The following is a 26,721-nucleotide window of genomic DNA, read 5'->3' as shown; positions in this document are numbered from 1 at the left end:
AAAGAAAGACAGCGACGGTAAAGAAAGATTCTAAGCTCCGAGTGTGTTTACATTGTGCAATTTTCTCTGATGCTTGGAAGGAAATCCTTCTCCTGCCACATGTTTCACTGCAATGCTAAGTCCTGCACCTCCATGAAAACAGCACAAGTAGAGTAAGTAAGATGTAGAGAGAACTCAGAAATATCTTCTGAATTTGAATAATACTGTCAATACTGGTAAAAATGGTGGCTCTGCATACTGTGGATATTTAGATGGTAAATGGTCTGCACCTATATAGCGCCTTTCAGTGCTACTCAAAGCTCTTTATAATACGTTCCTCATTCACACATTGACACACCAGTGGCGTCAGAGCTGCCATGCATCAGTGGACAACCGCCTGAGTCACCGCCGCCACATTTAACCATTTACATATTTACCACCACTACTGTTTTTCCCACTGTTCTGCATGTCAGCTCTAGAAAGATGTTTCACCGTGCTGAATTTATCTTCCAAAAACTTGCTGACAACTTGCTCCTCTGTGCACCATTTCTGGGCAAAGGTGTTATGATTTTAATTAGGTCAAGTTTTATTTTCCTCTCACTCTCTCTGATGTGTTTCCATACTTGCTTCTCTCTGCTCTGTGTGAACACAGCCTGCAGTTAAACCCACGAATGTTGGTCAAAATCGGGTGCAAACAGTTTATTTCTGGCTTAAGTTCTGGCAAATGTTGTTGAATAGAGTGATTTTAAGCTTAGATTTGGTCAATTTCACTGACAGAACTGCATGTCACATATGATTAGTTTGGGGATCACTGGAAAGTTGAAAATCTAGTGATTCTTTCGGCTTTTACAGTTTTAGGATTCCAAACATAGAGGGCTCACTAAGAGTTTACCCACATGTGTTTAGGACTACAGCATCCTGAACCTTAGTGGTGATAAGGAATTAGTTGTCGTGTCAGTCATGAATCAGACAATCTAAAAGAAGAACCAGAGCACTGACGATGATCAGGCTCGGTCAGACAATATGAACCCTGAGCTCTTAGTGGTCCAACAGAATCTGATGAGTGGTTCTGCCTCAACCCTGCTTCTGTTAAAGTGACGGCCAGATTTCCAACATTGGAAGTCAAAAGATCTTACAAGTGTGAACTATCCAAGAACACTTTGGCTGTCCACAAATGAAAAGATTTCAGTTGAGGAACTACCACAGAAACTGTGGGAAAGCCTCATCTGTTCATCCACCCGTTCAACCAGCGGAGCACACGTTCATGTTCCAGCAGCAACATCCAAGTGATTACTGGTGCTGATTCATTTTTGTTTGGTCAGGCTCAGCCTGAAAACTTATAGCAGACTGTTAATGGGATAAGACGGCAGGAACTTTATGACTAAGTTCTGAAAACTTCACAAGAATTTTGACTGAACTCTGGCAGGTCACCGCTCATATGAAGGATAAAAATATCTAAGAATTAAATCTTGCTTTATTCTCAGAAAATCCAAACAGTCCCACTGGGCTGCATTTGAGTCTGTGTTTGAGGAGATAAATAAAAGAAGAGAAACAGATAAAATATCTCAGTGCCTTTGTAACTTGTTTCACATGGGAGTGAAACAGAGCTTACTGGAAGTTCAGTGGGCCACAGCGTGCACCATGTAACTAAAAACTGATGCTTCTCTTCATGTCCTGACCTAAAGCTTTTATCTGTTCCTACTGTGGCCGCTCAATGATAAATGCCAACTGACTGAATTCTCTGTTGAACTGATGGATGTTCAGTATTGCCTGGCAACCTGTCCAGGATGTATCCTGCCTGCTACAGCAGTGAACAGAAAATGGATGGATGGATGTTCAGTATTGCATCTGTACCTCATGCCCTCTGTGGACTTGTTCTGATAATTGCAGTAGAGCTGTGGCGTGCCCAGCATTGCTTCTGTGAAGACAGCCAGGAATCCCAGGGACTCCACGAACAGCGCAGAGTCCAGGAGGAGGTAGGTGATGTAGGCCGCCACCAGCGTGAAGGACAGCACGCACTGCACGTAGTCCATGAAGCGGCTCCATGACCAGAAGTAGTTCCAGTCAAAGTCTGAAGGTGCACAACATACGGAAACCAGAAATTAATGCACAGAAATGAATATTTTTCAACCAACTAGCCAAAGTGGGCACAACCAGCATGTTAAGTTAAAGTATTTCCACCTTTAAACTGCACCTACGACAGTTTAAAAAACACGGATTCAGAATTTTTAACGAACTATAGAACAAACCACTTCAACTTGCTGTATCATTATTATGATATTTTAAACATATTTGGTTGAATTACTGTAATATTGCTATTGTCTTTGGTATTTTTATAATGTCTGAGCTAAGCTGGAGGTGAGCTGGTGAGCTTGAGCTGCCATGAGTGAGGAGGGTGGTGGAGAAAGAGAGGGTTATTTAAAGGAATGGATTATTTTCATGGGGAGAAAAAAAAGGTAAAAATATGTAACTTTGATGGACAGAGAGGATTTTAGGGGTTAATGACTGGAGATGGATTTTAAATACCGACACTTGTGCCTCAGCTTTACGGAAGTCGAACACCAAATCACTGCATGTAGGTTAGTTTTTCTAGGTAATAGTAATTCATTTAAATAAATAAAAAAAATCTCTGTGGAGCCTTAATATGCTCAGTAAACTCTACAGCAATGTGGGCAACAGGTTCTGATGTTTGTTGTGTGTAAGTGGAAATTTTGGCTCATAAGCAGACGAAATATAGGAAATTCAAAATTATTATTGCAAATACTGCCATTCACTAATGAGTCCAGATTTTGCCACTAACCGTTTGTAGTTTAACCGTATCTACACTGGAGGTCACTGTACGGGACCAGGACAGATCTGTTGTAGAAAGACTGCTGTTTTTTTTTTTTACTTTTCAAAAACAGTGTGGCACACTCAAATCACGGCATTGCCATGTACGACTACTCTGTTGGGCTTAATTTGCTGCATCAGTTTTGACAGAGTTGCCATTAAGAATATTTAGAACAGATTCAATAGCATTAGTTTTACTGACTCGTTGCTGTTATTCAGCCTCTGATTTCCAGCTTTCATCTATGAGGAGAAAAACTGCAATTTTTGCTGGAGTTTTTCTAATCTCACTCTGGCCTGGTGATGGAGTGAAGTAAACTTATTGTGTTTCAAAATCCTCCCAAGTCTCTCATACAAAGAGCCCAAGGTTGTTCAGTTTGGTCTTACAGCTGTGGAGCTTACGCTGACTAAATTTGGGGAGGTTTTCTCAGGTGGAAATAACAGCCGAGGGCTTAAGGGCTGAAATTGTGGTTAGACACTTCTGCACTATATTTCTCACTTCTCCAACACTGGAGTAAATAATTATCTACTAATCCTGTCTGTTCTTTTTTTTTTTTTAGCCTCCTCTCGTTAATAAAAGGAAGCAAAAACTATTGTTGTGAATTTTTTTTAAACTATCTTCACACTTGAGTTGTGAATTTTCACACCACACCCACAGTCCCCCCTTCAGATTGATAAAATCACTGTTCTGCTGCTGCAAATATCTGAACTGCGCTCCGTTTGGAATTGTTCTCATTAAGATTCTTTTAAAACATTTTATTCAAAGTCCTGGAGGGGGGAGGTTTTGTGAGAAAGGGTGAAGGTGGTACAAAGTCTGGAAGGAATGTGACAGCCAGCCGAGGTTATGGTATTTTTTTTTACACTGTCGTAATGGGCTGGGTGGGAATCTGGACACTGATGAATGGCTTCAACCCTGCTATCTGCCCTAACACCTCTTGTGTACATTCTCTCTCTATGGCAATGATTAGATAAAGATTGCGAGCACAACAACACTGGGTTCCTGTAATAAACAACAGAGCCAATACTAATCATGGTGTGATATTATCTCATAGCTGCAACACGTCGATCGTCTCAGGCTTGTGTTTAACTACAGGAAGCAGCTGAATGCCGCAATGCAAGACACTTCTTTTATGCCCAGACACATGCAACATGGCATGAGGGATGTAAAAGCCAAACACACAGAGGTGCTGCTTTACTGAGCGAACAGGAGACTGAAAGAGTTAATCAGGCTGAGCGCAAAAAAAGTGTTGCTGCGCTGCTGCATCTGAAATGGAAAGACACAAATGCAAGATTCACCTATTCATGTTTGAATGAGGCTTTCCTTATCTAAGAGGCACATCTAAGCACTCTGAGGAGGCCCAATGTATGAAACTGTGTAGGCCTCCAGAGAAGGCATACACAGTAGATAAGAAAAACAACAAAACAGAATGAACCATGGCTCAGCGTAGCATCTCCACTACACTCCATGCTGAAATTGAACAAACCGTTTTTTTTTTTTGTTTTTTTTTAAGGCTTGATAAAATCAGACGTGAACGAACACAAACATTCATGGCATTTGAGTTTATGACTGAATGAAATATTGTTTCATTAGAGAATTAATGGTGACCGATTCTGACATTTAGATGGCATTTGTAAATGAACACGCTTGGCAGGCCGGCATGTAAAGCACCGTGTGTAAAGTAACCCGGATTTCCAACACTGAGCCAATTCAGTTGTTCATTTTTGAAAGACAGTAAATGTAGTTAAATAAATCTCAAAGAGCTGTTCAAAGCAGGTCACATCCTTCTGTTGAACCACCACACATTGAAATTTACCGTGGCAAAACCTTACAAGTATCTAAGATGGCAACACAAAGCCGTGCTGAACAAAAGACAAGCAACCAGGAGTCTTACTTAAAAGGTATAAAGGGGCATGCGTTCTGCTCTGAACACAATCAACACTAAGAATATTCACTGAGAGCTGTTGTATGTCGTGCGAAGCGGCGTTTATCCTGAATGTGCAGATGCCGGGTGAGGATGTGGAACCCTGCTCGCAGCAGAGCCAGAGGACTGTAAATGTAGGCCAGCTAGCACCAGGCTGGCACTGCCTGATAACAGCCAAACACAGCGGGAGGTGATCACGGGCAATAGATCAGCATTCAACACCAACCTGGCTGCCAACGCCACCACAGCATCAGGATAAACACAAAACACAACATATGACACAAGTCATGTATGACTCCAAGTCATGACACCACGAGGCGCCAGATTGAGAGATACAACAGACACATACAGCAGCAGTAGTTGCAAAGGAACTGTGGAAACATTTTTGGTGTTTTGTTTTGCACCTTAGTTTTTTGTGATTTTGTGATGCATGAAGCACAACGGGTGCACAAAGCACAGGACTTCCCAGCTGCAATTAGATGGCATCAATGGAAAGCGTGCACGAATCAAAACAGCTCCAAAGTCAGGCAGCAGCTACTTCAATTACAACACTTGTGTCCTGGAACCGGTGCAGTTGGCTTGCTTACAGCGCAGGCAGTCCACGTGGTAACACATTGTGGGCTGCATGTAGACGGCGGCAGTGGGGTTTGCCAGACCCTTGTGGACTTAAGTAGATAATGAAATTTACATCTTGGGAGCCCATGTATACTCTTGCAGACACACAGACGCAGAAAGCATGAATTGGTATTTCTACATCTACATGAAGGCTCACTAAGGCATGCACGACATTATTTGTTCTTTTCCCAAGTGCAGAAGTAAGAGTTTGCACAGACGCCACTGCGGATGTCTGGTTAAAAACACAACCGTGTGCATGCATGTAACACATCGATACTGATTTGCTGTGGATTTACTGAAAGCAGGCCTCCAAGTTCACTGGAAAGTAGTAAAATAACAACAACTGATAGACTATATGGTGTGTGAAGCTGCCCGTGAGTGCAAGAGCGTATAATCAAGGCTTAACAGCATCGCGTTGCCTTACTTTAAAAACATGGTTATTGGAATAAAGACCAAGGCTAAACAAAAAACAGTACACATGCACTAAAGCTTAAACACAATGATTCAATGGTGTAAAAGCCCCTTTAAAAAACCATGAAAACACAGCTACAGTATTTGTCAGAGCCAAAAACATGATTCTGAGTGAATGTTGCGTTGTGATGTGTGATAGATGTGCAAATAAGCAGCTAACACACAGATAATGTGTTGGCCATACCAATGCTGCTATGTGTCCAAAAAAACAAAAAGGTAAGCAGAGTTAGCAATAATTTAGCTGGAGAACGACTATAACAAAAAAATTAAATCTCCTTGTTTGGTGTATTTGCAAGCAACTAGACTGTAATAGAGGTAAAACGTAGCTGTATTTTATGATGTTTGTGAACTTTCTACTTCATGCAGGGATAGCTTGTTTAAACAAGCGTATGCCCTTAGGTGTGCTTTCATAAAAATTGTCAAGCAAATTCAAAGTTAACTTCTGAAATGTTACAAAACAACAACAACAACAACAACAACAACAACAACAACAGCGTGAATTTGGCTGGGCTAAGGCAGTGTTGTCAGAAGGTGGCACTACAGGGCACATGGCTGTAATAAACAGAGTAGAAGCCAAAAGTAAAACTGACAAAACACCTCAAAGAAGCAGAAGATACAAAACCATGTCCATCTAAGACAGGAAAATGGAAAGCTAATTAATTATTTAATCGATTTACAGGTGTTTACTGATTCAAAACTTTAACTGAAAAGGCAGAAAACGAAGGATAGGCATGACAGAAAACGTATTGTGCTGTCGTACCTCTTAGTGTTCACCACCCACGGAGGCGGTCACTCAGACTACCAGTGGTTCCATGCTGGCAAGCAGACAGCATTATTGAAGTCTAGCTAGTAAAATGGCACCATGAGAAAGTCTTCTGTGACACTTAAAGCCCAACAGGCCTCTGCTTTCATTTTGTAGGTGAGCTGAAGGACGCCTAAGACAGCATCATGGTGACCCAGTGACTGATAGTCTCTGCAATTGGAGCGGCCCATACTATGCGACTTTAGTCATTGGAGCTGCTAATCTTACACGACTACGTACAGAGCAGCTATATGAAGACATGGATGTCCCTAGTACTTCCCCTTTACTGACCATGTTTCATGCCGTCTGTAGACAAAGACAGAAGCAGAAACAGCTGATCGGTCATTTGAAGTAAATGTTTGGGAAATTCTTGTTTTTTTTCTCCAAACTTTGAAATTTACACAAACCTTTTCTTGAATGGCACTTTAAAACGTGCATAAACATACATGATGGAAACAAGGCTATAGTTTTGAGCATATAAACTCCAACATAAATAAGTGGAGTTTTGAGTGTAATTGTTACCTCCGGAGAGCAGCAGAAAGTTGTGGCAAACAGTTCCTCAAAAGTGTAAGATTCACTTTAGTAAATAATTTCTTAACTTACTGTATTTTGTTTACAACACATCACCTCAAACCTCGTCAGACATGAGATTAACTGTTCTGTTTTTCTTAATTTAGTGACAATTGCAAAGACTGCATATGCATGAGTACAGCATTATCTACAGGATTTATTTTTTTTCCACTTCTCTCTGAGCTTTCATGGATGTTCTAAGTGGCGGCTGGCGAAGAGCTAATGCATGAAATTAAAGATTTTCCATTTTGCACCTGAATTTAGGCGCCAGAGATTCTGCGGTTCCTTTCGTCACGCCTTGAACAAACAAAGAAAAAACAAACAGAAAAACAAGGGATGCACTATGATTGTAACGTGTCTTCAATTATCTGATATGTGCAGTCGCAGCTTACTGTCAGTTACACTCCATACCTTCATTTCTTAATCCTGTATGTGAACACTTTGGAGACATTAGTAGACATGTCTGCCTTCAGCAGGAAGTAGCAGCAAATGTAAAAAAATAAAAAATAAAAAACTATAATCCTGTAAGCAGAGCTGTGGTATATTCTATTTCACACTGACCACTACAGCAGGTTTATCACAGTAGCGAGCCGAGGCCTTTCCCTGCCATACACCTCTCTTGCTGTGCCACTTGTGTGCCCTGGGGAATTCTAGCTTCCTCTTTAATCTCTGTGCTGTGTGGCAGCTGTGGTGGCAGTGTGTGGGAACAGACCAGAGACGCGCACAACAGACTGCATGTGGAGGCCAAACATCTCGGTTTGAAGTCCTGCTGAGTTGCAGTACATGTGTAGGAAGACACCGGTCAGAGTTAGCAATTTCAATCCTGTGTTTACCAAGTGTTCCCTGCCAGCTCCGGTTAGGCACCGGATAAGTCCATGGGGGTATTTGAAATAATGGCTCGCTGACTGTCACTCAAAAGCACCCATGGGGGAACCGAGGACATTATTATGAAAGACAGAACAGCCCGGGAAATTGAGCCTCAGATTTCAACGAGCTTTATTTTCTGGAATTTGGACAGGGAGCTCTTTCCAAATGACCAACAGGCTTTCGCTGCCAAGTCACAGCAACTTTCTCAGGATTCAGGGTAAAAGTTAAGCCCCTGCCTGCCCCCAGGGAGAGGATAACTGCACCTACAGGATGCAGTGATTTATTCTAAGCTGCCAAACCCAATGGAGCTACAGGTGCAGACCCCCGAGAGAGCAAAGTGAGCAATGAGCCATGACCACACAACAGAGAGGGAGAGAAATCTTCTGCACTGCCACGTACCTTTGCAACATCATTAAGGCGACACCTCAGTGGTGCGGGGACATGAATCACTCTGGTATAATCAAGATGACTGTTGCTTTGATTAAATTCTTTCTGATTTATTTTTTTAACACACATCACCACCACAGCTGTAGTTGACTAGTAATGAGCTCTTGTAAGGAAGACAACAAAAGGCGTTTCTGTTTCAATCTGTTGTCAATATTTAAAAATAATAATAACAATAATAATAATTGTGAATTCACAAATTAAATTGGATTTTACATCTTCAGATGTAGCTGAGAAGCAATACGAGGGAAAAAAAGTTTCAATGGCAGAGAAATACATATTTTTGCATTGAAGTGTTCCATTACAAAGTTTTTATAAGAATCAGAAAAGCTGCCTTTACTTTCCTGATCACTGGGCTATTCCAGCCTCTTCTGCAGCGGCGGTTATGTAGTTATTTTTATTTGTCGTATTATAATTAGGCACTATTTTTAATCACAATACTACAGATTGTGAATATTTAGCAACAACTGAGTGTTATTAATTTTAAACTGTGTAACATTATTTTAGTAAAAACACACTTTCCTGCTTTTAGTTGTGCAGAACAACAAGCTACAGTGATCTCATGAGCCCTTTCAGACATGGGCTATCTGTTAAAGGGACCGTGTTCTGTCCCTCACACAGAGATCACTTTTATGTTAATGTTCCTCACGCCCGCCTTCAGTCCGATATAGTCACAGCAGTCATGGAGCACGTACACAATATTTGTCGTACACATGAGACTGGACAGCACTTCAAGGGAGGAAGTTCCCCCATAAGTACCAAGATTTAGCGACTTATTTTTTAAATTCACACAACACAGGTGACATGTTTCGATGTCGTCATATGAGCAGATGTAGGTGCATGTCTGAAAGCGGCTGTAAAGAAACTTGATGTGTCGGCTCTTTAGTAGATTCTTTGCATTAATCTGATCTTGATGTCTTCCTTTATCAAAGACAACTAACATTAATCTACATCCAAGTCATGAGGCTGGGATGTCATGAGAACGACCACTTTGTACCAAGTGGACGCCCAAATGATGAAAACGTCTTTGTTCTTGTCGTTTGAGAAGGTGCCATAGATGTCATTAGGACTAAAGATACTGAAAAATGACAACATGTGAAATGGTAACAAGTACAGGAGCAGCAACAAGTCCGATACGACTTATGGAGGAGGAAAAAGCATTCAAACAGTTACGTTTGGAGACATTTTGCCTTTGAGTTGTATGATCAAGGACACGTTGTAGACAACCAACAAACGTCACAGCATTTGGAAGGAAAGCAGTAAACAGCGCAGAGATAGACACCCACTGGATTCAATATAAGAGTTTCAGCTGGTATTTTATATTAACTTCATGCTGTTAACAGAGTTTTTAATTTATTTATTCAATTTGCAATCAAAAGTTTCATCAAAGGAGCTTTGTGAGAATCACAAAAGGTCAGTTCACTTCCCTATTTTATAATTAAGCACTGCTTCTAATGGCGGGATACTAACATTTAGCTCCTGCTAATTAATAATTCGTATATTCATTAACTGTGAAGCACAACAAAGCCTTTGCTTCGTTACTTTGCTTCTTCAGAAGGGCACTCTGAGCACTCCAAAGAAAAACGTAACATCATGGTAGCAACAGGTAGAATCAGTGCAGCTCGGCAGATGCAGTAAAATGCAACGCGTCGTGATTTATTGTTCTCGTTTCTCTGGTGACCACATCGATTATATTATGAGCTCGATGTCTATCTGTTTTAATGACAAATATAATTATAATGTTTAGTGCATCAGGGAGGCAGATTTGTAGTTCTCAAGATTGAGATTGAAGGAGCGATGACATGACCTGCTCTGGAAAATGTCACCAAACAGTACCTACAGTTAATCTTTCCTGCCTGCAGACCAGTAGAACAATTAGACGACTAAAAGAGGAAATACAGAGTAAAAAAACTGCATGAAAAACACGAGTGTAACTGTTATATTTCTGCAAGACCTCAGAAAGCTTTTGTGTTACCAACTAAAACTTCTGCACTTTTACCACTAAAGCTGATTTTTTTCTTTCCCTGCTCCGTCCTCTCCAGGCTCTGTAGATGGGCTGACGAGAACAAATGCAAAGATTTCAGAGATGTCCATTCACAGACGAGTCACATCTGTGATATTAATTGAAGATGATTGAAGCCGAAAACTAATGAGAATGTGGTTGTGACAGATAGAGCTGCTGCCTCTTGGGAACAAACAGGGAAGCTTTGAGTCTGAAAACACAGATGCCCTAAAGTTTCCATACCGGCTTCTCCATCGTGGAGCAGAGCTTCGGTTTTATGCTTTGCTTGCTGACACAATTTCATTTTTATGCTGCGGTAGATTTGGAAAAATCCAATCAGTGTTTTTTTTCCCCTCAGGTTCTCAAAATAACTAAAAAAAAAAAGAAAAAAGTTTGGCTAAAGCACACAGACAAAGTGAAACTTTCCCTGCTGTCACTGTCACGATGACTTCTACGGATATTTCATCCAACTTTTTCCTTGCAACTCTTTTACCTCCACCTGAGTGATCAGCAGCATTTGTGAGTCCAACACAGTCAAATGATCTGATCTTTAAATCTCCTTAAAGGATTGCAGTAGGCTGTCGTCTGCTTAAATCACGCTGAGCTGCTATTACACCGGGATTTATCCTGTTTGGAAACCACGCAAAAGGCATACTGTACGAGACAGATGTGGTGATTGTGCGATGGTGACTGAGCCACTGCAGGCGTTTCTTGTACCTCTCTGTTACACAACGTTTTCACAGCTTCCAAATTAGACATTAAGAGGAACAATGGCTCGACATGAAATGTTCACAGCTAGTCAGATCGGTAACGCGGCCTTATTTGGTAATCTTAGGATGTTCTATTAAAAGTCTGTTGCATTGTGCTTTTCTTTCTGGGTACAAATGTCCAGCTGTTTGATGGAAGCGCCTGGTGCGATAATGATGCTGTGCTATTATGAGAACAAATATGCACTACGATTACAGCTCAGAGAACACAAAGGGAACACGCTGGACAATCAGAGAAATGTACAGGTTGAGAATTAATCCTGCTGACTAAACACAATGGTGAGTCACTGCACAGAGCTACGATGTGGAGCTCATCCACCTGATGGCCGCACACCAACAACAGTTTGGTGCTTTATGTCACACTGTGAGTTACCTCCTAACTTGCTTTTCCACTGAGCTGACATCCATCTTTCCTCCTCCCTCCACCCGTGTGTTTTCCGTCTATCAGTGATACACCACTACGACATGCTTACCCCTTGATATTGTCGCTAGCTGATCAATGAGCAGACGCAGACCAGCAGAGCTGCAATCAAAGAACATGGCCTTCTGTCAGCTCTAATGATGCTTGGCAGAGCTCGCTGATCGATGATCATTCATAGAAGCTGGCCCGGCAAAGGCAGCTCTCATATACGAGTAAAGCGAGCCAGCAGCAGCAGCACACCTGGGTACGGAAGTCGTGGCAACATCATCCTGATTCCAGAAACAGACTGACCCACATGGAGTCACAATGCTGTCCTGCTTTTTGAAGATGATTGAAAACATTTAACAAAAGGGTACGGAATAACACTTTAATAGCAAGCCGTCTAGTTTGCATTAGAGAAGCCCAGCTGGAGAATTTGTCACACACTGAGCCAAGTGTGCCTTCATGCATATATTGTTTCTTAGTGCCATCTAGTGCCCACATCACCACCAACAGCCCTTTCCTCAGTCATGCTGCTACTTCCAAAGTGTTTACTTGATTGTATACAATGTGCACGACATATTCATCTTTTGGGCTTTTTCTGTCATTTAACCTTCAACAACAAGTGTCCTTTTTTATTTTTCTTTTTTTAAATAACATTTGCATCTTCTTTTGTGGACTGTATTGCTGGAACACACCATACACAACAGTTTTAGTGGAATTCTAGGTGGAACTAAAAGAGCTTTGTGCAACCAAAAGGAAAATCTCCAAAATGATAAGAGTGGAGATTAAAAATTCAACTTTTTATGAGGTTTACTAATTGGGGTGTCTGCTACTAAAGTCTAATGTACTTTTTTTTTTTTGCCAAATGGTCACAAATGACAGAAAAAGGCTCACATGTCGGTCAGATAAGGTAACATGGACTCATTGTCTTTACTGTATGCTGACTGGTCGTGCTCTGCTCTCCAGGAAATAAACTGCATCTATAGTATTGAACAGCTGACAATGCAGCACGACGTCCATGTTTCTGTTTGTCCAGGTCATGTGAAGCCTTGCCTTTACAAAACAGAAACAGTTCTATTTGGCATGCAGTCTAAGCAAAGGTCTGCTTTCAGTAAACCTGACAAAGGCTCCTAAATCAGCTGTAAACCACTTCAGAACCCACAACAGGTCTTGCAATAGGATTAAACACTACAGTGAGCTGCAACTCAAGCCAAACTTAATAAACCAGATGATATTTATAGGTGTCACAATTGAAAAACACAGCCATAATTAATTGAATTTCCGGTGCCTATGATTAACTTAGGGTCTGTGTGTTATGTGTGCAGGCCGACTGGGACGCTTGAATAAAACAGAGCCACGGTTGGTGTTAATATTATCTTTGGGTGTGGCCACTAAAGTGGAACGTTTAGACAGTTTGAACCTGCAGTCAGCAGTTACAGCAGCAGACCTCTTCTCTTTTTTGATTTTTTGTTTTTTTTAACCCTGTGACTGGGCAACTAAAAGTCAAACAGTCCAGACTGGTGTTACTCTGTGCTTGTCTTACTGCAAACAAATTCAATAAAAAAAATACCAAAATCAACAATGCATTAGACTCTCAAGATTTTTTTCCTACTTCCCCACTTACAGTGTCGATCTGAGCCTCTCAGCCCCAATTCAATCTGTTTATGCTAAAGATCGAAAATCATGCATCGAAAAAATATGAAGCTTCATTTTTAAACAGACAATGAAATTGTCTCTTATAGTATGTGGGCGCTGCAGGGAGTCAACCACTGTTAATCAAACAGGAGTAAATAAGTAGGAATGGGAGAGAAAGCTCGGCTGCAGATTAACACTGATGGTCAGATCATGTTGCAGGACGTCGACACCATCAGGACCAAGCAACACGATTTACACTGAGTTCACGGTAATGAAGTCGTGAATCGACAGCGGCTCACTGAAGGAGGTTTTATCGGTGATGGAAAGTAACTAAATACATTTATGTATGGTACTTGTACATTACTTCAGTATTTTCTTTTCATGTTACAGGAGGAAATACTTTTTTATTAAACAACAAATATCGGTTAGTTTTCATCCAACTGTGTAGGAAAATGGAGCCAGAGTTCTTGAAATGAGTCAATTCCTTGATTAGTTGATTAAGTGAAGTCACTGGCAATTATTTTGATATTTAACAAGTAATTTCTTTGCAGAAATGCTTTTTTTTATGGTTCTACATTTCTGAAATATGAGGATTTGCTGTTTTTGCTTTTCCTTGTTTTAATAATATTTCGTTTTAATTTGTTTAAACTGTTGTTCTGGACAAAACAAGCACTGTGAACAATAACTGGGATTCTTATTGTTTTATGAATTTTCACAAAACCAACAGTCACTACTTTAATTAACGAAGTAATCAGCCCTGTATAAGATAGTTTTGAATGAGCTTCACCTGAAATGGCTGCAACAGTAAAACGTAGTTTGATAATTATTACATTAGTAATAAGTTACAGCTGAGCATTTTTCATGTTTTACTGCCTTTTAAAGTTGTGCAGTTGGTTTTGTTCTGTCCATAGCTTTGATGAGGATTTGATAATTTGTCGATCCTTTTATGCAAAATGTCCAGAGTTTGACTACTAATTAAAACTATTGATTATTACAGACATTGTCTTTGTTCATAGCCACAACCCCACACACACACACACACACAAACAGAGAGAGAAACACACACACACACACACACACACACAGATTTCTTATATCCATGATAGAGGCATTATGCTGAAACTAAGTGTAGTTCAAAACATTTTGTCAAAGCCAGTTAGAGGACAACACTACAACAACATTAGAAGTCATTAGCATTTCACTTAGCATCAATCAGCCATTAGAAAAGGTGCTTTTACATTCACAAATCAGTGCAGAATAAAACAAGAATGCAGCAGTTTAAGGGTCATTACTCACACACAAAACCACATTAAGTTTGAGATTAATTTTTGCATTTCAAATTGCAAAAACATTAGCAGTAAAGTGAGAAACATTAGCACTACAAGATGCCTGTGAGTGACTAAACAACACGTTAGTCTGCAATAAATCACTCGAAGTAAAGGCTACTCTACGTGAGTTCAGAACACATGATTTTAAATTTGTTCCTACACTGTCGTGTCATTTACACACACATGGACAAAATTGTTGGTACCCCTCAGTTAATGAACGAAAAACCCACAATGGTCACAGAAATAACTTGAATCTGATAAAAGTAATAATAAATTAAAATTCTATGAAAATTAACCAGCGAAAATTAGACATTGCTTTTGAGCTGTGGTTTAACAGAATTATTTCAGCCTTTACCTTTAACATGCTTGTCTATAATTTTCTTTCTAATCTCCTGAGACAACTCTCTCCTTGGCTTCCTCTGGTCCATGTTCAGTGTGGTCCACACCATGTCACCAAACAGCACAGTGACCACCTGTAACCCTATAAATAGGTCAACTGACTGGTTACAAGTTTGCAGACACCTGTGATGCTAATTAGACGACACACCTTGATTGAACGTGTCCCTGTGGTCACATTATTTTCTGTCTTTTCGAGGGGAACCATCATTTTAGTCCAGGCTTGTTTCTTGAGTTCATTTTTTAAAATAATTCTGTTGAACCGCGGTTCAAAAGCAATGTCTGATTTTCATTGGTTAATTTTCATTGAATTTTTATTTATTATTACTTTTGTCAGATTCACGTTATTTCTGTGAGCTTTGTGGGTTTTTCTCTCATTAACCGAGGGCTACCAACTATTTTGTCCACGTGTGCAAATGACTGCACTAATAAAACATGCAAAAATCACACAGACTTCTCAAGGAGAGCTCATCAATCATTTTGCACTGAGGATGTTTAGTTTAACATGCAGTTAAAACAACATGGCATTAAAAAAAAAAAAAGTTCCACGACTCAAAAACACAGATGCAAACAACAGGACCTACATGCAGGTGAAAGGGACTCATGCTTTGTATGAACATGTTAGAGATGGTGTTAGTTGATGGTAGCTGGGCTGCAAGTAGAGCCAAGCTGGGTCATCATCATCATCATCATGCATGAGACACACAGGGATGGAGAGGAAGAGGCAGATGAACTACAACTGGTGTTTCATGGCAGACACAGTAAGTTGTGTACATACCCAGAAAGAGCCTCTTAGGGAGTCTGATCTCCTCGTCCTTACTGTCTGTTGCTACAGACACAAAGATAAATGAAGACAAAAGAAAGAGAAAAAAAAAAAAAACAGAGAAAAGAAAAAAAAGCTTGGTTTTCTTTTGGTTTTTCTTTTTCAGCAAAGCTACAGATAACCCGTGGTGTGTCATGAACCTGGTGGGTAACTGTGACACTGTCCTGATTAGTTAGATCCCTGATTCCAGATCATTTGATGCACAAGACCACAGAAGGGCAGCAGAGTTCTCACCTGCAGAATCTGCTTCTGGATATTAGTTATTGTTAATAACTGTTTTTTGAGCAGTGTATGTTTTTTCACATGACTGTCAGAGCTAGATCTGGTGTAAATTATTGGTTTGCAAAAACCTTGGCTTCCTAGTATTTTATTTTTTTCACATTCACTGTGTCTAGCAATATCCCTCACAACAGCTTTTGCTGCACTCACAATAAGGCCTGGACGGTTTTGTTCTGCAATGTGACCCCAGTGACTCATGGACCCCCCATAAGCAGACAGTGTATGAAGTACACAACTGTCTTCTTTGTGGTTTGTGCTATTTTAATATTGATTAGAGAGAAAGCCATTTGGGTCTTCTAACAGACATAATTTATATTTTACTTTAAAAAGCACACACACATAATGGCCTCTGTCATCTTACTGCCTTTCTTTCTGCCGATCTTGAGCCCGGCTCTGTCAGAGGTTTTTTGTTTTTTTTCCCCTCCAACTGTGTCCCAAGTGTTTGCTCAGAGGGCTTGTTGGATTTCTCTTGATAACAAACTATTGTAAGGTTTAGACCTCACTATGCAACGTGAGGAGACATATGTGGTGATTTGGTGCTTTGTATATAGAAAACTAAACTGAATCAAACTTTCATGTGAGAGAAAAGTATTTTTAGAGAACCTTCCCCTCAGTGCAGTACATGTTACTGCAAGTATATTTAAATAACTTACCAATGTTCCAAAATAAATTAATTTGACAAATTAAGATTTAACAGTAGAAGAGTGCCGACTTTGCTTCGCTTCTGAGAGATTAAAACTCAACAAGACTCAGCTGGAGGAAGGTAAGGACGTGTATGTTTGTTCACCAACCAGAATTATGACTGTTTACTTATGTTGCCAGGTTACTGTGAGCAGATTAAACCACAGTCCTACAGTCCTAACACAGCAGGTTAGATGGAAGTTTTGAGAGATACTTATTTTAAAACACAATAACTGTATTTTTTTTTTTTTTTACAGTGATGACAAGACTTGAGGAAGTTATTGCACAGAATAAAACCACAACTTGCTATTTTAACATAACATCATGTGTTAGTTGTGAGCTTTAGAGGTGCTGGTGGCTGGAGTTTGGTCTTTGCACTGCTTTCATTCTTTTAGCTAAGCTGGTGTGGCTATAGCAGCGGTCCTGGTTATAGCAAAGCAAATACAGTAACAACATAGTTTAGTCAAAACTGAGTTAAGACCAGGCCCTGCTGGACAGAAGTAATCTGATCGGATTTGGACGATTGGATAGAATCCAACTCTTGAAGATGGGTTGTCGGAAAGAAGAAAATGATTCTGAAATCGGATTAGATGCTTTTTGAGCCCGATCAACTTTCAGCATGAGTTGTTCAAACTGTTTTAGTAGGATTGGAATACCGGTGATCCAAAAATCAGGACTATCCTGATCCCTGCAGAAGGATGGATTCAAATATAACAACCTATGTATCATGGAGAACATATACAGTTGTCTATATTTTGCACTTGGTTTGTTTAACTTTTACAGCAGTTAATTAGGTAAAGTAATGCATTCCAAAAAAAAAAAAGAAAAAAAAAGGGATTTTGTTCATGTAGAATAGTCCCCAAACAACTGCTATATCAAATAGAACTAATGCATTTAATGTTAGCTGCCAGGAAAACTACATATTATTGGAATGACACAATCATTCGTGGTAATCTGGATTAGGTAATCTTTAAAAAATTGTGTCTGGATCAAGAGTGAATCAATCCAATGATACACTGAAAAACCAGCCAAAAAGTACAAAGGATTAAGTTATCCTGGATATCAAAACCCAGAATTTCCAAATCCGGATCATTCTGATTAACATTAGACTTTCTGAACAAATGGGCCCAGAATCAGATTTTTAAAAGTTTTCTGTTGCCTAAAATTTGAAGATTTTAATTTCTTCTGAAACAAAAATAAGACAACAGCTTCATGTCAAATTATATAACACCAGATGAAGCAGTTCTGCTAAAAGCTACGGAATTCGTCTCTACATGCTTTTTAAACATATTTAAGTATATTAAAACTGTTCTAGGTTTTGTGGGGTGAGTCTGTGACAGCAATATTTAATGAGCCTAAAAGGTATAACATGAACATCACAGGCTGTGTATTGTTCTCTCTGTATTTGTAAGAAAACGCTGACTTTTTATTGGATCTTTTGCTGCATTTGAGCAGCATGAATATCCTTGAAGGCCATGAAACTATGTGGAGAACACTGTCTTTTTGCTGTGCTGCACTTGTTTCTGGACTCACACTGGTTATCAAGACTGTTTCCTCTTAGATATGAGCATATTTAGCATTGTTCTGACTGGTTCAGCCAGCGGTTTCCCTGTGAATCCATTCAGATACACTGACATTCAGCCCACAGCCATCAGCACTCATTACTCATGTCTCCTCCCCTCGTCTCTCCTCAGACTGCCACAGGGACGGGAAGCACCGCTGATCATCCAATCCAGCAGCAGGAATGCACAGTAGGTCTGGCACTGCACAGAGCACGTGGTTCTGATGAATGACTTATCAAACAACAGAGGGCTGCTCCTTGTCCCAATACAAAAGGATGAATGTGGAACACCAGGTTCAAGTGTATCAACATGTAGGTTACTGGGTAACTTTATGGGGCTGTTATTAAAGACAAACTGTGGGTTTTACAAGCACAGAGAGAGAGCTCTGTTTCATTTAACTGTGCTCATTTAGGATTCCAGTGGCCACATTTAGAACCTCTACTGACAGATTTTCTGTTATATTTAACAGAATAGCAACAAAGTGTCCTTCTAAAACTCTAAACCTACATTTGCCCACTTACTTTACAACTTGTAGTATCACAAATAACTTGTATTATCAGTATTAAGATCAATAAATAAGGTACTTATTGTAACTGCCCACCAAAATTTGATATGATATGACTTTTGTGACGGCCTTATGCTTAAACATTAGATGGATTTTAAACAACTAATTACAAGTCATGTACAAGCTAAATTGATGAAAAAGCTTTAGTGAAGCCTATACAGTTTGTGGTTTGCATTGAGGTGTAATATAAAGCCAGTATTCGTTTACAAGGCCGATTAGAGTTCAGAAAGATCGCAATAAAAAAATGCATCCTGCACACAGGTCACAGCTAACAGTCATTAACCTTTCACACATTCATTCATACATTTACTTGCAGTATCTGCACTATAAAGAGGCACTGCAAAGGGTTTCTGACCTATGAAGGAGCGTCTCTTGGTGTTGAGTTCAGCAGCCATGCGGACGTCGGTGCACAGGTTCAGCATGATGAGCATCGTGCCGATCATGATGATGCTCTGCCACAGCAGCAGAGTCTCAAAGTAGCGGCCGAATCTGAGGGAGAAGAAAGATGTGTGAACTTAAAGATCCCCTCCAATGAAATCAAGTTCTTTTATCTCGATAACATGTCCATATGGTGTTTTTTTAAATGCTGGAAGACACATCATGAGCAAAATAAGCAGTTATCACCATGGCTGTGTATTTCCACCTTGAAGCTGCAGCGTACTGACAGTCTCCAAATAAAAGGATTCAGAGTTCTTGAACATAACAAACTTAAATCTTGTCAACTTGCAGGGTGGGACTTTCTCATTATTCTTCCTCAGGAATGGTTACCAGATTAAATATGCATGGCTGAATGACTCCAACATGTTATGCAGTGTAGAGCAGTTTTACAGTGTCGTAGGTGAGCTGGTGTGCTCGAGTAGCTTCAAGCAGCTAAGAGATGGGTGGAGAGAGAGGCAGGGACTTCATAGATCTGCACATTCTAGAGGATGCAATAGTGTCGAGTTGCATTTAGGCCATTCTAAGGCAAGAAGGGATTATTTTCATTGAAAAACTTCTCATCATGTAACTGTGATACACAGGATTCAGTTGTTTAGGGGTTTAATCAGTGACCAAAGATTTCAATATCACATGCATCTTTTTCTGTCTGTCAAGTACGGACACATTAGTTGGGAAACAATAATTAAGCTGGAAGCTGCTTCAGTGTTGTGTCTTAAAAACATCTTAAGCAAACTGCTTAGTCCAGGAGAATCCACACTTCAGCAGGGTTTCACACAACATGTTTGTCACTGATCCATGTGACTTTGACCTGATTAGTAATCCAGCTACAACTGAAAACCAGACACTATTTAATTTGTCTTACATTTCATCAGCCAAACAGCTTTCACTCCATGAACTTGCATAAGCGGCTCATCTGTTTGTGTTTGTCATCAGCAGTTGGCAGCAACAAATGGGAACCAGATTTGACGCTACGACACCAAGGAAGCTCCTAAGAGGATTTCTTTTAAGCCAAATTTCAGAGAATATCGCATTAATTCATCTAAACATGCTAAGTCTTGTTCCATACCCTAAATAATTTGGCTGATAATCAAAATAATACTAAACTAGGCTGTTTTTAAATGGAGTTCTGTCACCATGTACTAGAGGCTGGTTTGAGGGGACAGTTTGCTACCTGAAGAGGATCCTCAGGATATTGGCCACCAGGAGGACCAGGCACACGTAGGTGGAGAAGCCCTCTGCATTCTGGGTCCGGCGGATGTCTCTGTACTGAGGGATGTAGGGAACCACCCCTCCGAACACCATGGCACCGGCTGCGACCCACGACACCAGCGCGTTGAACACGGACACGATCTGCTCGAATACCTCATCTTCCATGTTCAGCTGCTGCTCGCCGCTCGGACGCCTGGACAAGAGGAGAGGTCAGCCGGCTGTCAGTGGACTCTGGGGAGGCTGTTTATCCTCCTCCGGTTCCTCTTGGTGACTTTTAACGTCCGTGTTCTCCGAACATCACTGTCAGTCCTCACACAGACAAAGACGGAGCTACTGCCACGCCATCACAAGCAAAGCGGCACGGAGGACCGGTCAGGGGGGCTAACGGTACAGTAGCAGCCGAGAACAATCAAGTGTGAGCGCATTAATATGTAGAAAAGCAGCGGTAGTGTCTCCAGTGGAGGACACGGCTGTACATCAGCTGATAACCTGCTCACTGAGCCCCATTCCCCTGATTCGACCCTTGTGTTGATGCTAGCTAGCGTTGTTTCACAGGCTGCACTTAACTTATCAGAAGAAAATCCTCAAGATTCCTAGAATTGTATGAAAAGCCTTTGAAATCAACAAGAATTTTTTTTTACTAAAACGCGTCTTCAGGTCCAGGATCCTTACATCAGAGTAGTTTCGTCGCTGTACAGCCTGTGCTGTTTGATTTCTGCTCTACGGTCTCTCCCACACTTCCTGGAACGTCATAGGTCACGTGTTCAAACAAAGATGTTTAACTCATTCAAGAGAGTTCCGTCACTCTGGAATAAAGCTGCAGAGCATCACAACCACAATCAACTTTGCTGGCCAAGTTTGTGCACGCAAACAAGGAATTTGACACTGGTGAATCTTAGCTCTCTGTGTACAGTAATCAGATTAAAACCTAAGTATAACCTAAAAATAAGGTAAAAGTTGAAGATTTATAAAGCATTTATAAATTTTTTACTGTGGTTATTGATTTCACAGCTAAAACTCATCTCTCTTGATCAAAGTTACATTTTTTTTCTTCATGAAAATAATCTCCTGCCTTAAATAGCTTTAATGTAACTACACTGTTGTTTTCTGTAGGATATGCAGACCTAAAGACCCCACCCATTCCCACTCGCTGAAGCTCAAGCACACCAACTCACCTGCAACTCTTAAACAAGACACTCTTAAACTACTTTATTCTACGCAATGATATATTGTATTATTGTAGTAATTTGACCCGAAACTGACTCTGAGGAAGAATAATGATACAGAAAGTCTCTGCAGCCAACGTGCACACAGCTCTATTGATGCTACAACAGGGACGCAACAGTTTTCAATGCAGGCAGTTACAATGCCCCTCGTATCAAACACAGAAAAACACGCAGGATGCTGTTCAGTATTTCTAAAAGACTGTGACTTTGTACTTTTTTACAAGAAATAACAGCTGGTGACAGACTGGGCTGTAGCACCTTGTCATTCTTATTCTTGAGGTGTGCCAACCACAGGATTTCTGGAGGATCTGGAGCTTTCAACCATGTTTGGGAACATCAGTGGTACAAATCACAGCACCTCCAAAGTCCAGCAGTGACTACTTTTACAGCTCTCATGAATTCTAAACATGTCGATGATGAACAGTCTCCTCGCGCAGCCTTTGCTCCTCGTTGTTTTGAGCTTCAGTACATTTGCAGTGTCACAAATTTAAGGCTCCATGTGGACCCTCATGGACTCGAAATTATTGTCAGATGTTACCTTGCAGGCATGAATTGGCCTTTAATTTTATTATGTATGACATCCTATATGTCCAAATTCATCTATTTGTGACAGTCATTGGTGCACTGCAGTTTCATGCTCAGCTATGGTGTTGATGGATTGCTTCGTTAATGATGTGTCCTCCAGCGTGTCGAACACACTGTATGGACACATCAACAAAGTACAAAACTGGATTTTGATCACAGCGTGTATTATATGTGAAAAAATAAATTAAGGAACCAGCGCTGTCAGCTTGTTGGGTGGGACTCTCTGTTGCCATGATGTAGCACAGAGTAGTTTTACAGCAGAGACAGGGTGAGCTGGTGTGCTTGAGCTGCAGCAAGTCGAGAGGTATAGTTGAAAAGAGACACAGGGACTACATAGATCTTTATTTTCTAGAGGGAGCAAAGATGTAGAGTTATAGCTAAGCCATAGTAATGCAGGAAGGAATTATTTAAATGGAAAAAAGTTCACAGACAAGAGTTTTTAGGGGTTTTAATTAATAACCAGAGACTGTCTTTAAATACAAGGATACACGCATTTTTAGGAACTTCTGTCATTTAAAAAAAAAAAAAAAGGCTCATCTGGTGCATGAGACTAAAGATGTTTTATAGCATTGTGTTGTCCATTACCCAGTGGATTCAGCCATGGGTTCCCACTGGACCCACAGACTTCACATTGTGATGTCATCGCTAAAATAAAGCTCACTTTTGTAGTTAGTGGACATTTTAGAAATATAAGCCCTCCATGAATTAATAATTCATAATGGAAAGAGCAAAAACTGATTTTGTTTCCAACTGGAAGAAGTCATTCCAGGTACGTCCAACTTAGTCAGCAGACAATACTGTGTCCAGCTCTTTAATTTAGAACCCTGAACAGAACAGAGCATTGTTCATAATATTAGCAATACTAACTTTTTATGCTGTCAGAAGCCAACATGTGTGCTGTGAAAAAAAAAGACATTTCTCTGTTTGGGTGAACACACATTATTTATAGTAATATAAGGTAACTCTTTCAAAGAGAACACCTGCAGACCAAAGCTGGATGACCTACCTGGTGTTGTGAGGAGCTGTGGGCCACAGCTCTGGGCTCACACAGTGACTTCATTCAGTCCTGCTGCAGTCAGTAAATAATGTATTGAAGAGTAACTTCCGTTACAGAAGGAACGTAATAGAAAGTGACATGTCATGCGCTGCCCGGACTATAGAGGAACATCTTAAATATTTCATGCAACCTGGTTTATTTTAGTTGACTGATTGCTCAGCACGTAACAGCTGCAGCCTTTGAGGTACACTGAGCGCTAAAATCTACATTAACAGGCTTTTGTAATTATGTTGTCGAGTGTAAATTCGGCGGGAGTGAATGCAGGCTGTCACTGACACAAAACACAGATTATCACGGTTTAAAAAAGGCTTTATGAAAGTTATGTAACTCCCATGGCAAACAGTTCCTCGTCTCTGTGTGTGTGTCACAGTGAGCCAGGATTAGGTCTTATATAAAACCAACACTTCCGTGTGGAACAGGTACTCATGCACAGCACACAAACCACACAGTGACCTGTCTGACCAGATCAACCAGTTTACAAAGAATGAATAAAAAGCCATTATTAGCCATGGTAGATGTTCAGCCAAGCCAGTCGTACCTCCAATGTAATGTACAATACACCTTCATCATAGAAGTGCAAAAACGTCACTGGTGGGACGAGACATAAAATGCAGTAATTCTGCTTTCAACAAATGTCCTGTTAGCATGACTACACATGCTGCACTGCAGACAAGATTAAGTTCATTATCACTAAACCGTACAAGTATAAATATGGTACTGTAGCGACACAGACACAGACAATATGTTCCCCTCAGTATTTAGAATGTGTGTATTTGTGCTCTCCAATAATGTCATGAAAAAATCTGATGATTTTAACTAAGAAAAATAACACTGCTAATATACAAAACAACACTTCAGACAGGAGCAGGTCAATTAACCTCGGCATGTTTTTGAACTGTGTGGGAGGAAGCCGGAGAGAACCCACACTGCACGGGGAGAACATGCAAACTCCACGCAGAGGTTCCGGTGTCCGGTGTTCGGGACGCGAACCGGCGACCTTCTTGCTGCGAGGCAACAGTGCTACCAACTGCGCCACCCTGCAGCCCTTTGCCCTTTTTTCTCTCTCAAAATATGAATTAGGAGTTTTTACAACCACTGAGTCTATGTGAAAATTGAAAAAATGTAATTAGTTTGGTTCCTGAACTTTGTGTTTTACTTTCCAGAACATTTCCGCACTAAGTTGTGCCTCTGCTGTTCCATTGTCTGTTCCTGGGTCAAGCAATGTGACGCTGAGGTCGCCGCCATGGTCAGCTGACACAATCACCATTTTCAAGTCAGCAGACCTCTCCCTTGTTTCTCCGTCCCTCAGAAGGGGTTCTTTCTCCTGATTCACCTTCGGGCCGTCATCCCCCAGTGGTCCTACTCTTCTGCCCTGCAGCTAGCTTGTCAGTCTGAACATTGTTCTCCTGTTGGTAGTGTTTCAGCTGTTTTGCTTCTTTGGCCCACCGCTTTACTGTTCTGGTGCATTCTGCAGCTCTTTATCACCAGGCAGTTGTTTTCTGTGAAAAAGTTCTGAAGATCCATTGCACTTTAGATGCTCTGCACCAAATAGCACAAATAAAAAGTTAGCTGGTGAAGACAGTGGAGCATTTAGCAACAGGACACAAACACAACTACAAATGATTGCTAATGTTGCTCCATGTCTACTGCATTTGTGAACAGACCACTGTTGTCTAACATGTTTCTCCCAGTGGCCAAAAAAATCTATAAGACTTTAATCAGCTATTCAACTGAATGTGTTTTGCATCCATATTTCAAAGTCATCCTGTTTGTGTGGGCTCATTCTCAAGGGCACGTAGAGGCTGACAGACAAGCAAAACAGTCACTACAGAGAGAAGGTCAGTGACTTAGAAATCCAAGTTCAAGGCCAATCAGTTGGAGGAAATGAACGAATGAGTAAATTGACAAGAACAGGCCGTCACATTAGATGTGATGTAATATCATTTTTATAGATCTGGGACAACAGAGATGATCTACTGGAATAATGGATCAATATGAAACCAAATGATTAATGTGAACACTGTCTGACTGAGGACTCTGTTTTGATATAATCATGGACCGTGGTGAGTATGAAGAAAAAGAATTGCAGTGAATCAGAAAGCTGAAATTCAGAGCTAGGGCATGTTTGGTAAATTGAAAGTTTAATTAATTTAGAGTAGGTGCAATTCATTTGACCTTTCTTTGTGTGTATCTTAAATTTGTGCATAAAACAAAACAAGCGTACTATTGGCTGCAGGATAACAATTTAGAAAAAGAAAATTGTTTTGGATTTTCTCTGTATCCAGTATTCTTGCCTACTGTCATGCTCTGGGTCATACCGTAAATGAAAAGAAAAGCAAAGTTAAAAAAAAAAAAAAAAACAACCAAAAGATTCTGTGATGGTTCTTGCTCAATGACAGTGCGGGTGGACCCAAACGAAAAGGGAGACGGGGAGAAGGGATAAAGGAAACAGGATTTATTAGGGAAGGTGGTGGAGTGATGGGCACCAGGAGGCAGAAACAAAGTCCGGTGAAGGGGTGCCGGTCGTGGGGAATAACCCGGTGGTGGGATCTGGTGCAGGGATGTCAGTCGTGGAGAGGGAGGAGTGGAGTCTTCGGTGTCGTGATCCGAGGAAGGGGGGTCCCGAGGGTGGTGCACGAAGAGCCGGTGCCTGAGAGTGCCTTGGTCCGTGGGGTTTTTCCCGGTGCAGAGAGGGAGCCGTGACGAGGGAAAACGGGGTGGTGCGCAGGGGTCCGGTGCTCTTGTGAAGGGTCTCCCGGTGAAGGTGTCGGTGGTCGTGAATTCCCGTGGGTGACAAACGCTGGAGTGTTTGGAGGTGTGCCGAGTGCTGGAGCCGAGGAGGAGAACCGGAAACAGCCAGAGAAACACATACAATAAACTCGAAACTAGAGAACATCAAGAATGCTAGGAATGCTCCGCACGGTGTAGCAGCTCGTGGCCTGACTGTACCCCGAGGTAGGTATCACAATCCTCTGGCATCGGTCTTCTGTGAGACGCCAGTATACAAGCAGGGCCCGGCTGATGAGCCGATGGGCCACAGCTGCCAGCGTGCGCGTGTCTCCTGATCGGCTCCGCCCAGCCTGCAGAGAGCAGAGACAAGCAGGGTGGGCAGCAACGAGCCGGGAGGGCGGAGGGGGAAAAGCCGGAGGGCCAAGAACACTAGAGGACAGCAGCGGAACCATCAGGAGGCCGGCGACGAAAAAGATGGAAACCCACTGGCAGTCGAGCTGGAGACCAGTGGCAGAAACCATCTGAAGGTCGGCGACAGA

The 26,721-nt window shown here is 41.1% G+C and overlaps 1 protein-coding gene across 2 annotated transcripts in view; it reads right to left on the bottom strand.

The window, feature by feature from the left end:
- slc66a2 (solute carrier family 66 member 2) overlaps positions 1 to 21,296 on the bottom strand; it is a 37,272-nt gene extending 15,976 nt beyond the window's left edge. Inside the window, exons 1-4 of one of the 2 annotated variants that reach the window (XM_008287868.1) lie at positions 20,547 to 21,296; positions 19,293 to 19,426; positions 15,806 to 15,856; positions 1,834 to 2,050 (exon numbers count right to left, since the gene is read on the bottom strand). In XM_008287868.1, coding sequence (XP_008286090.1) covers positions 1,834 to 2,050; positions 15,806 to 15,856; positions 19,293 to 19,426; positions 20,547 to 20,749 — 605 coding nt within the window. In that variant the 5' untranslated portion in view covers positions 20,750 to 21,296. The remainder of the gene's footprint in view (positions 1 to 1,833; positions 2,051 to 15,805; positions 15,857 to 19,292; positions 19,427 to 20,546) is intronic. The other variant, XM_008287869.1, reaches the window with a different exon arrangement.
- Positions 21,297 to 26,721: the final 5,425 nt, after the last annotated feature.

This window comes from Stegastes partitus, unplaced genomic scaffold (genome assembly GCF_000690725.1).
Source record: "Stegastes partitus isolate 25-593 unplaced genomic scaffold, Stegastes_partitus-1.0.2 Scaffold525, whole genome shotgun sequence".
Classification (NCBI taxonomy): Eukaryota; Metazoa; Chordata; class Actinopteri; family Pomacentridae; genus Stegastes; species Stegastes partitus.
This window is presented reverse-complemented; position numbering and strand designations above follow the sequence as displayed.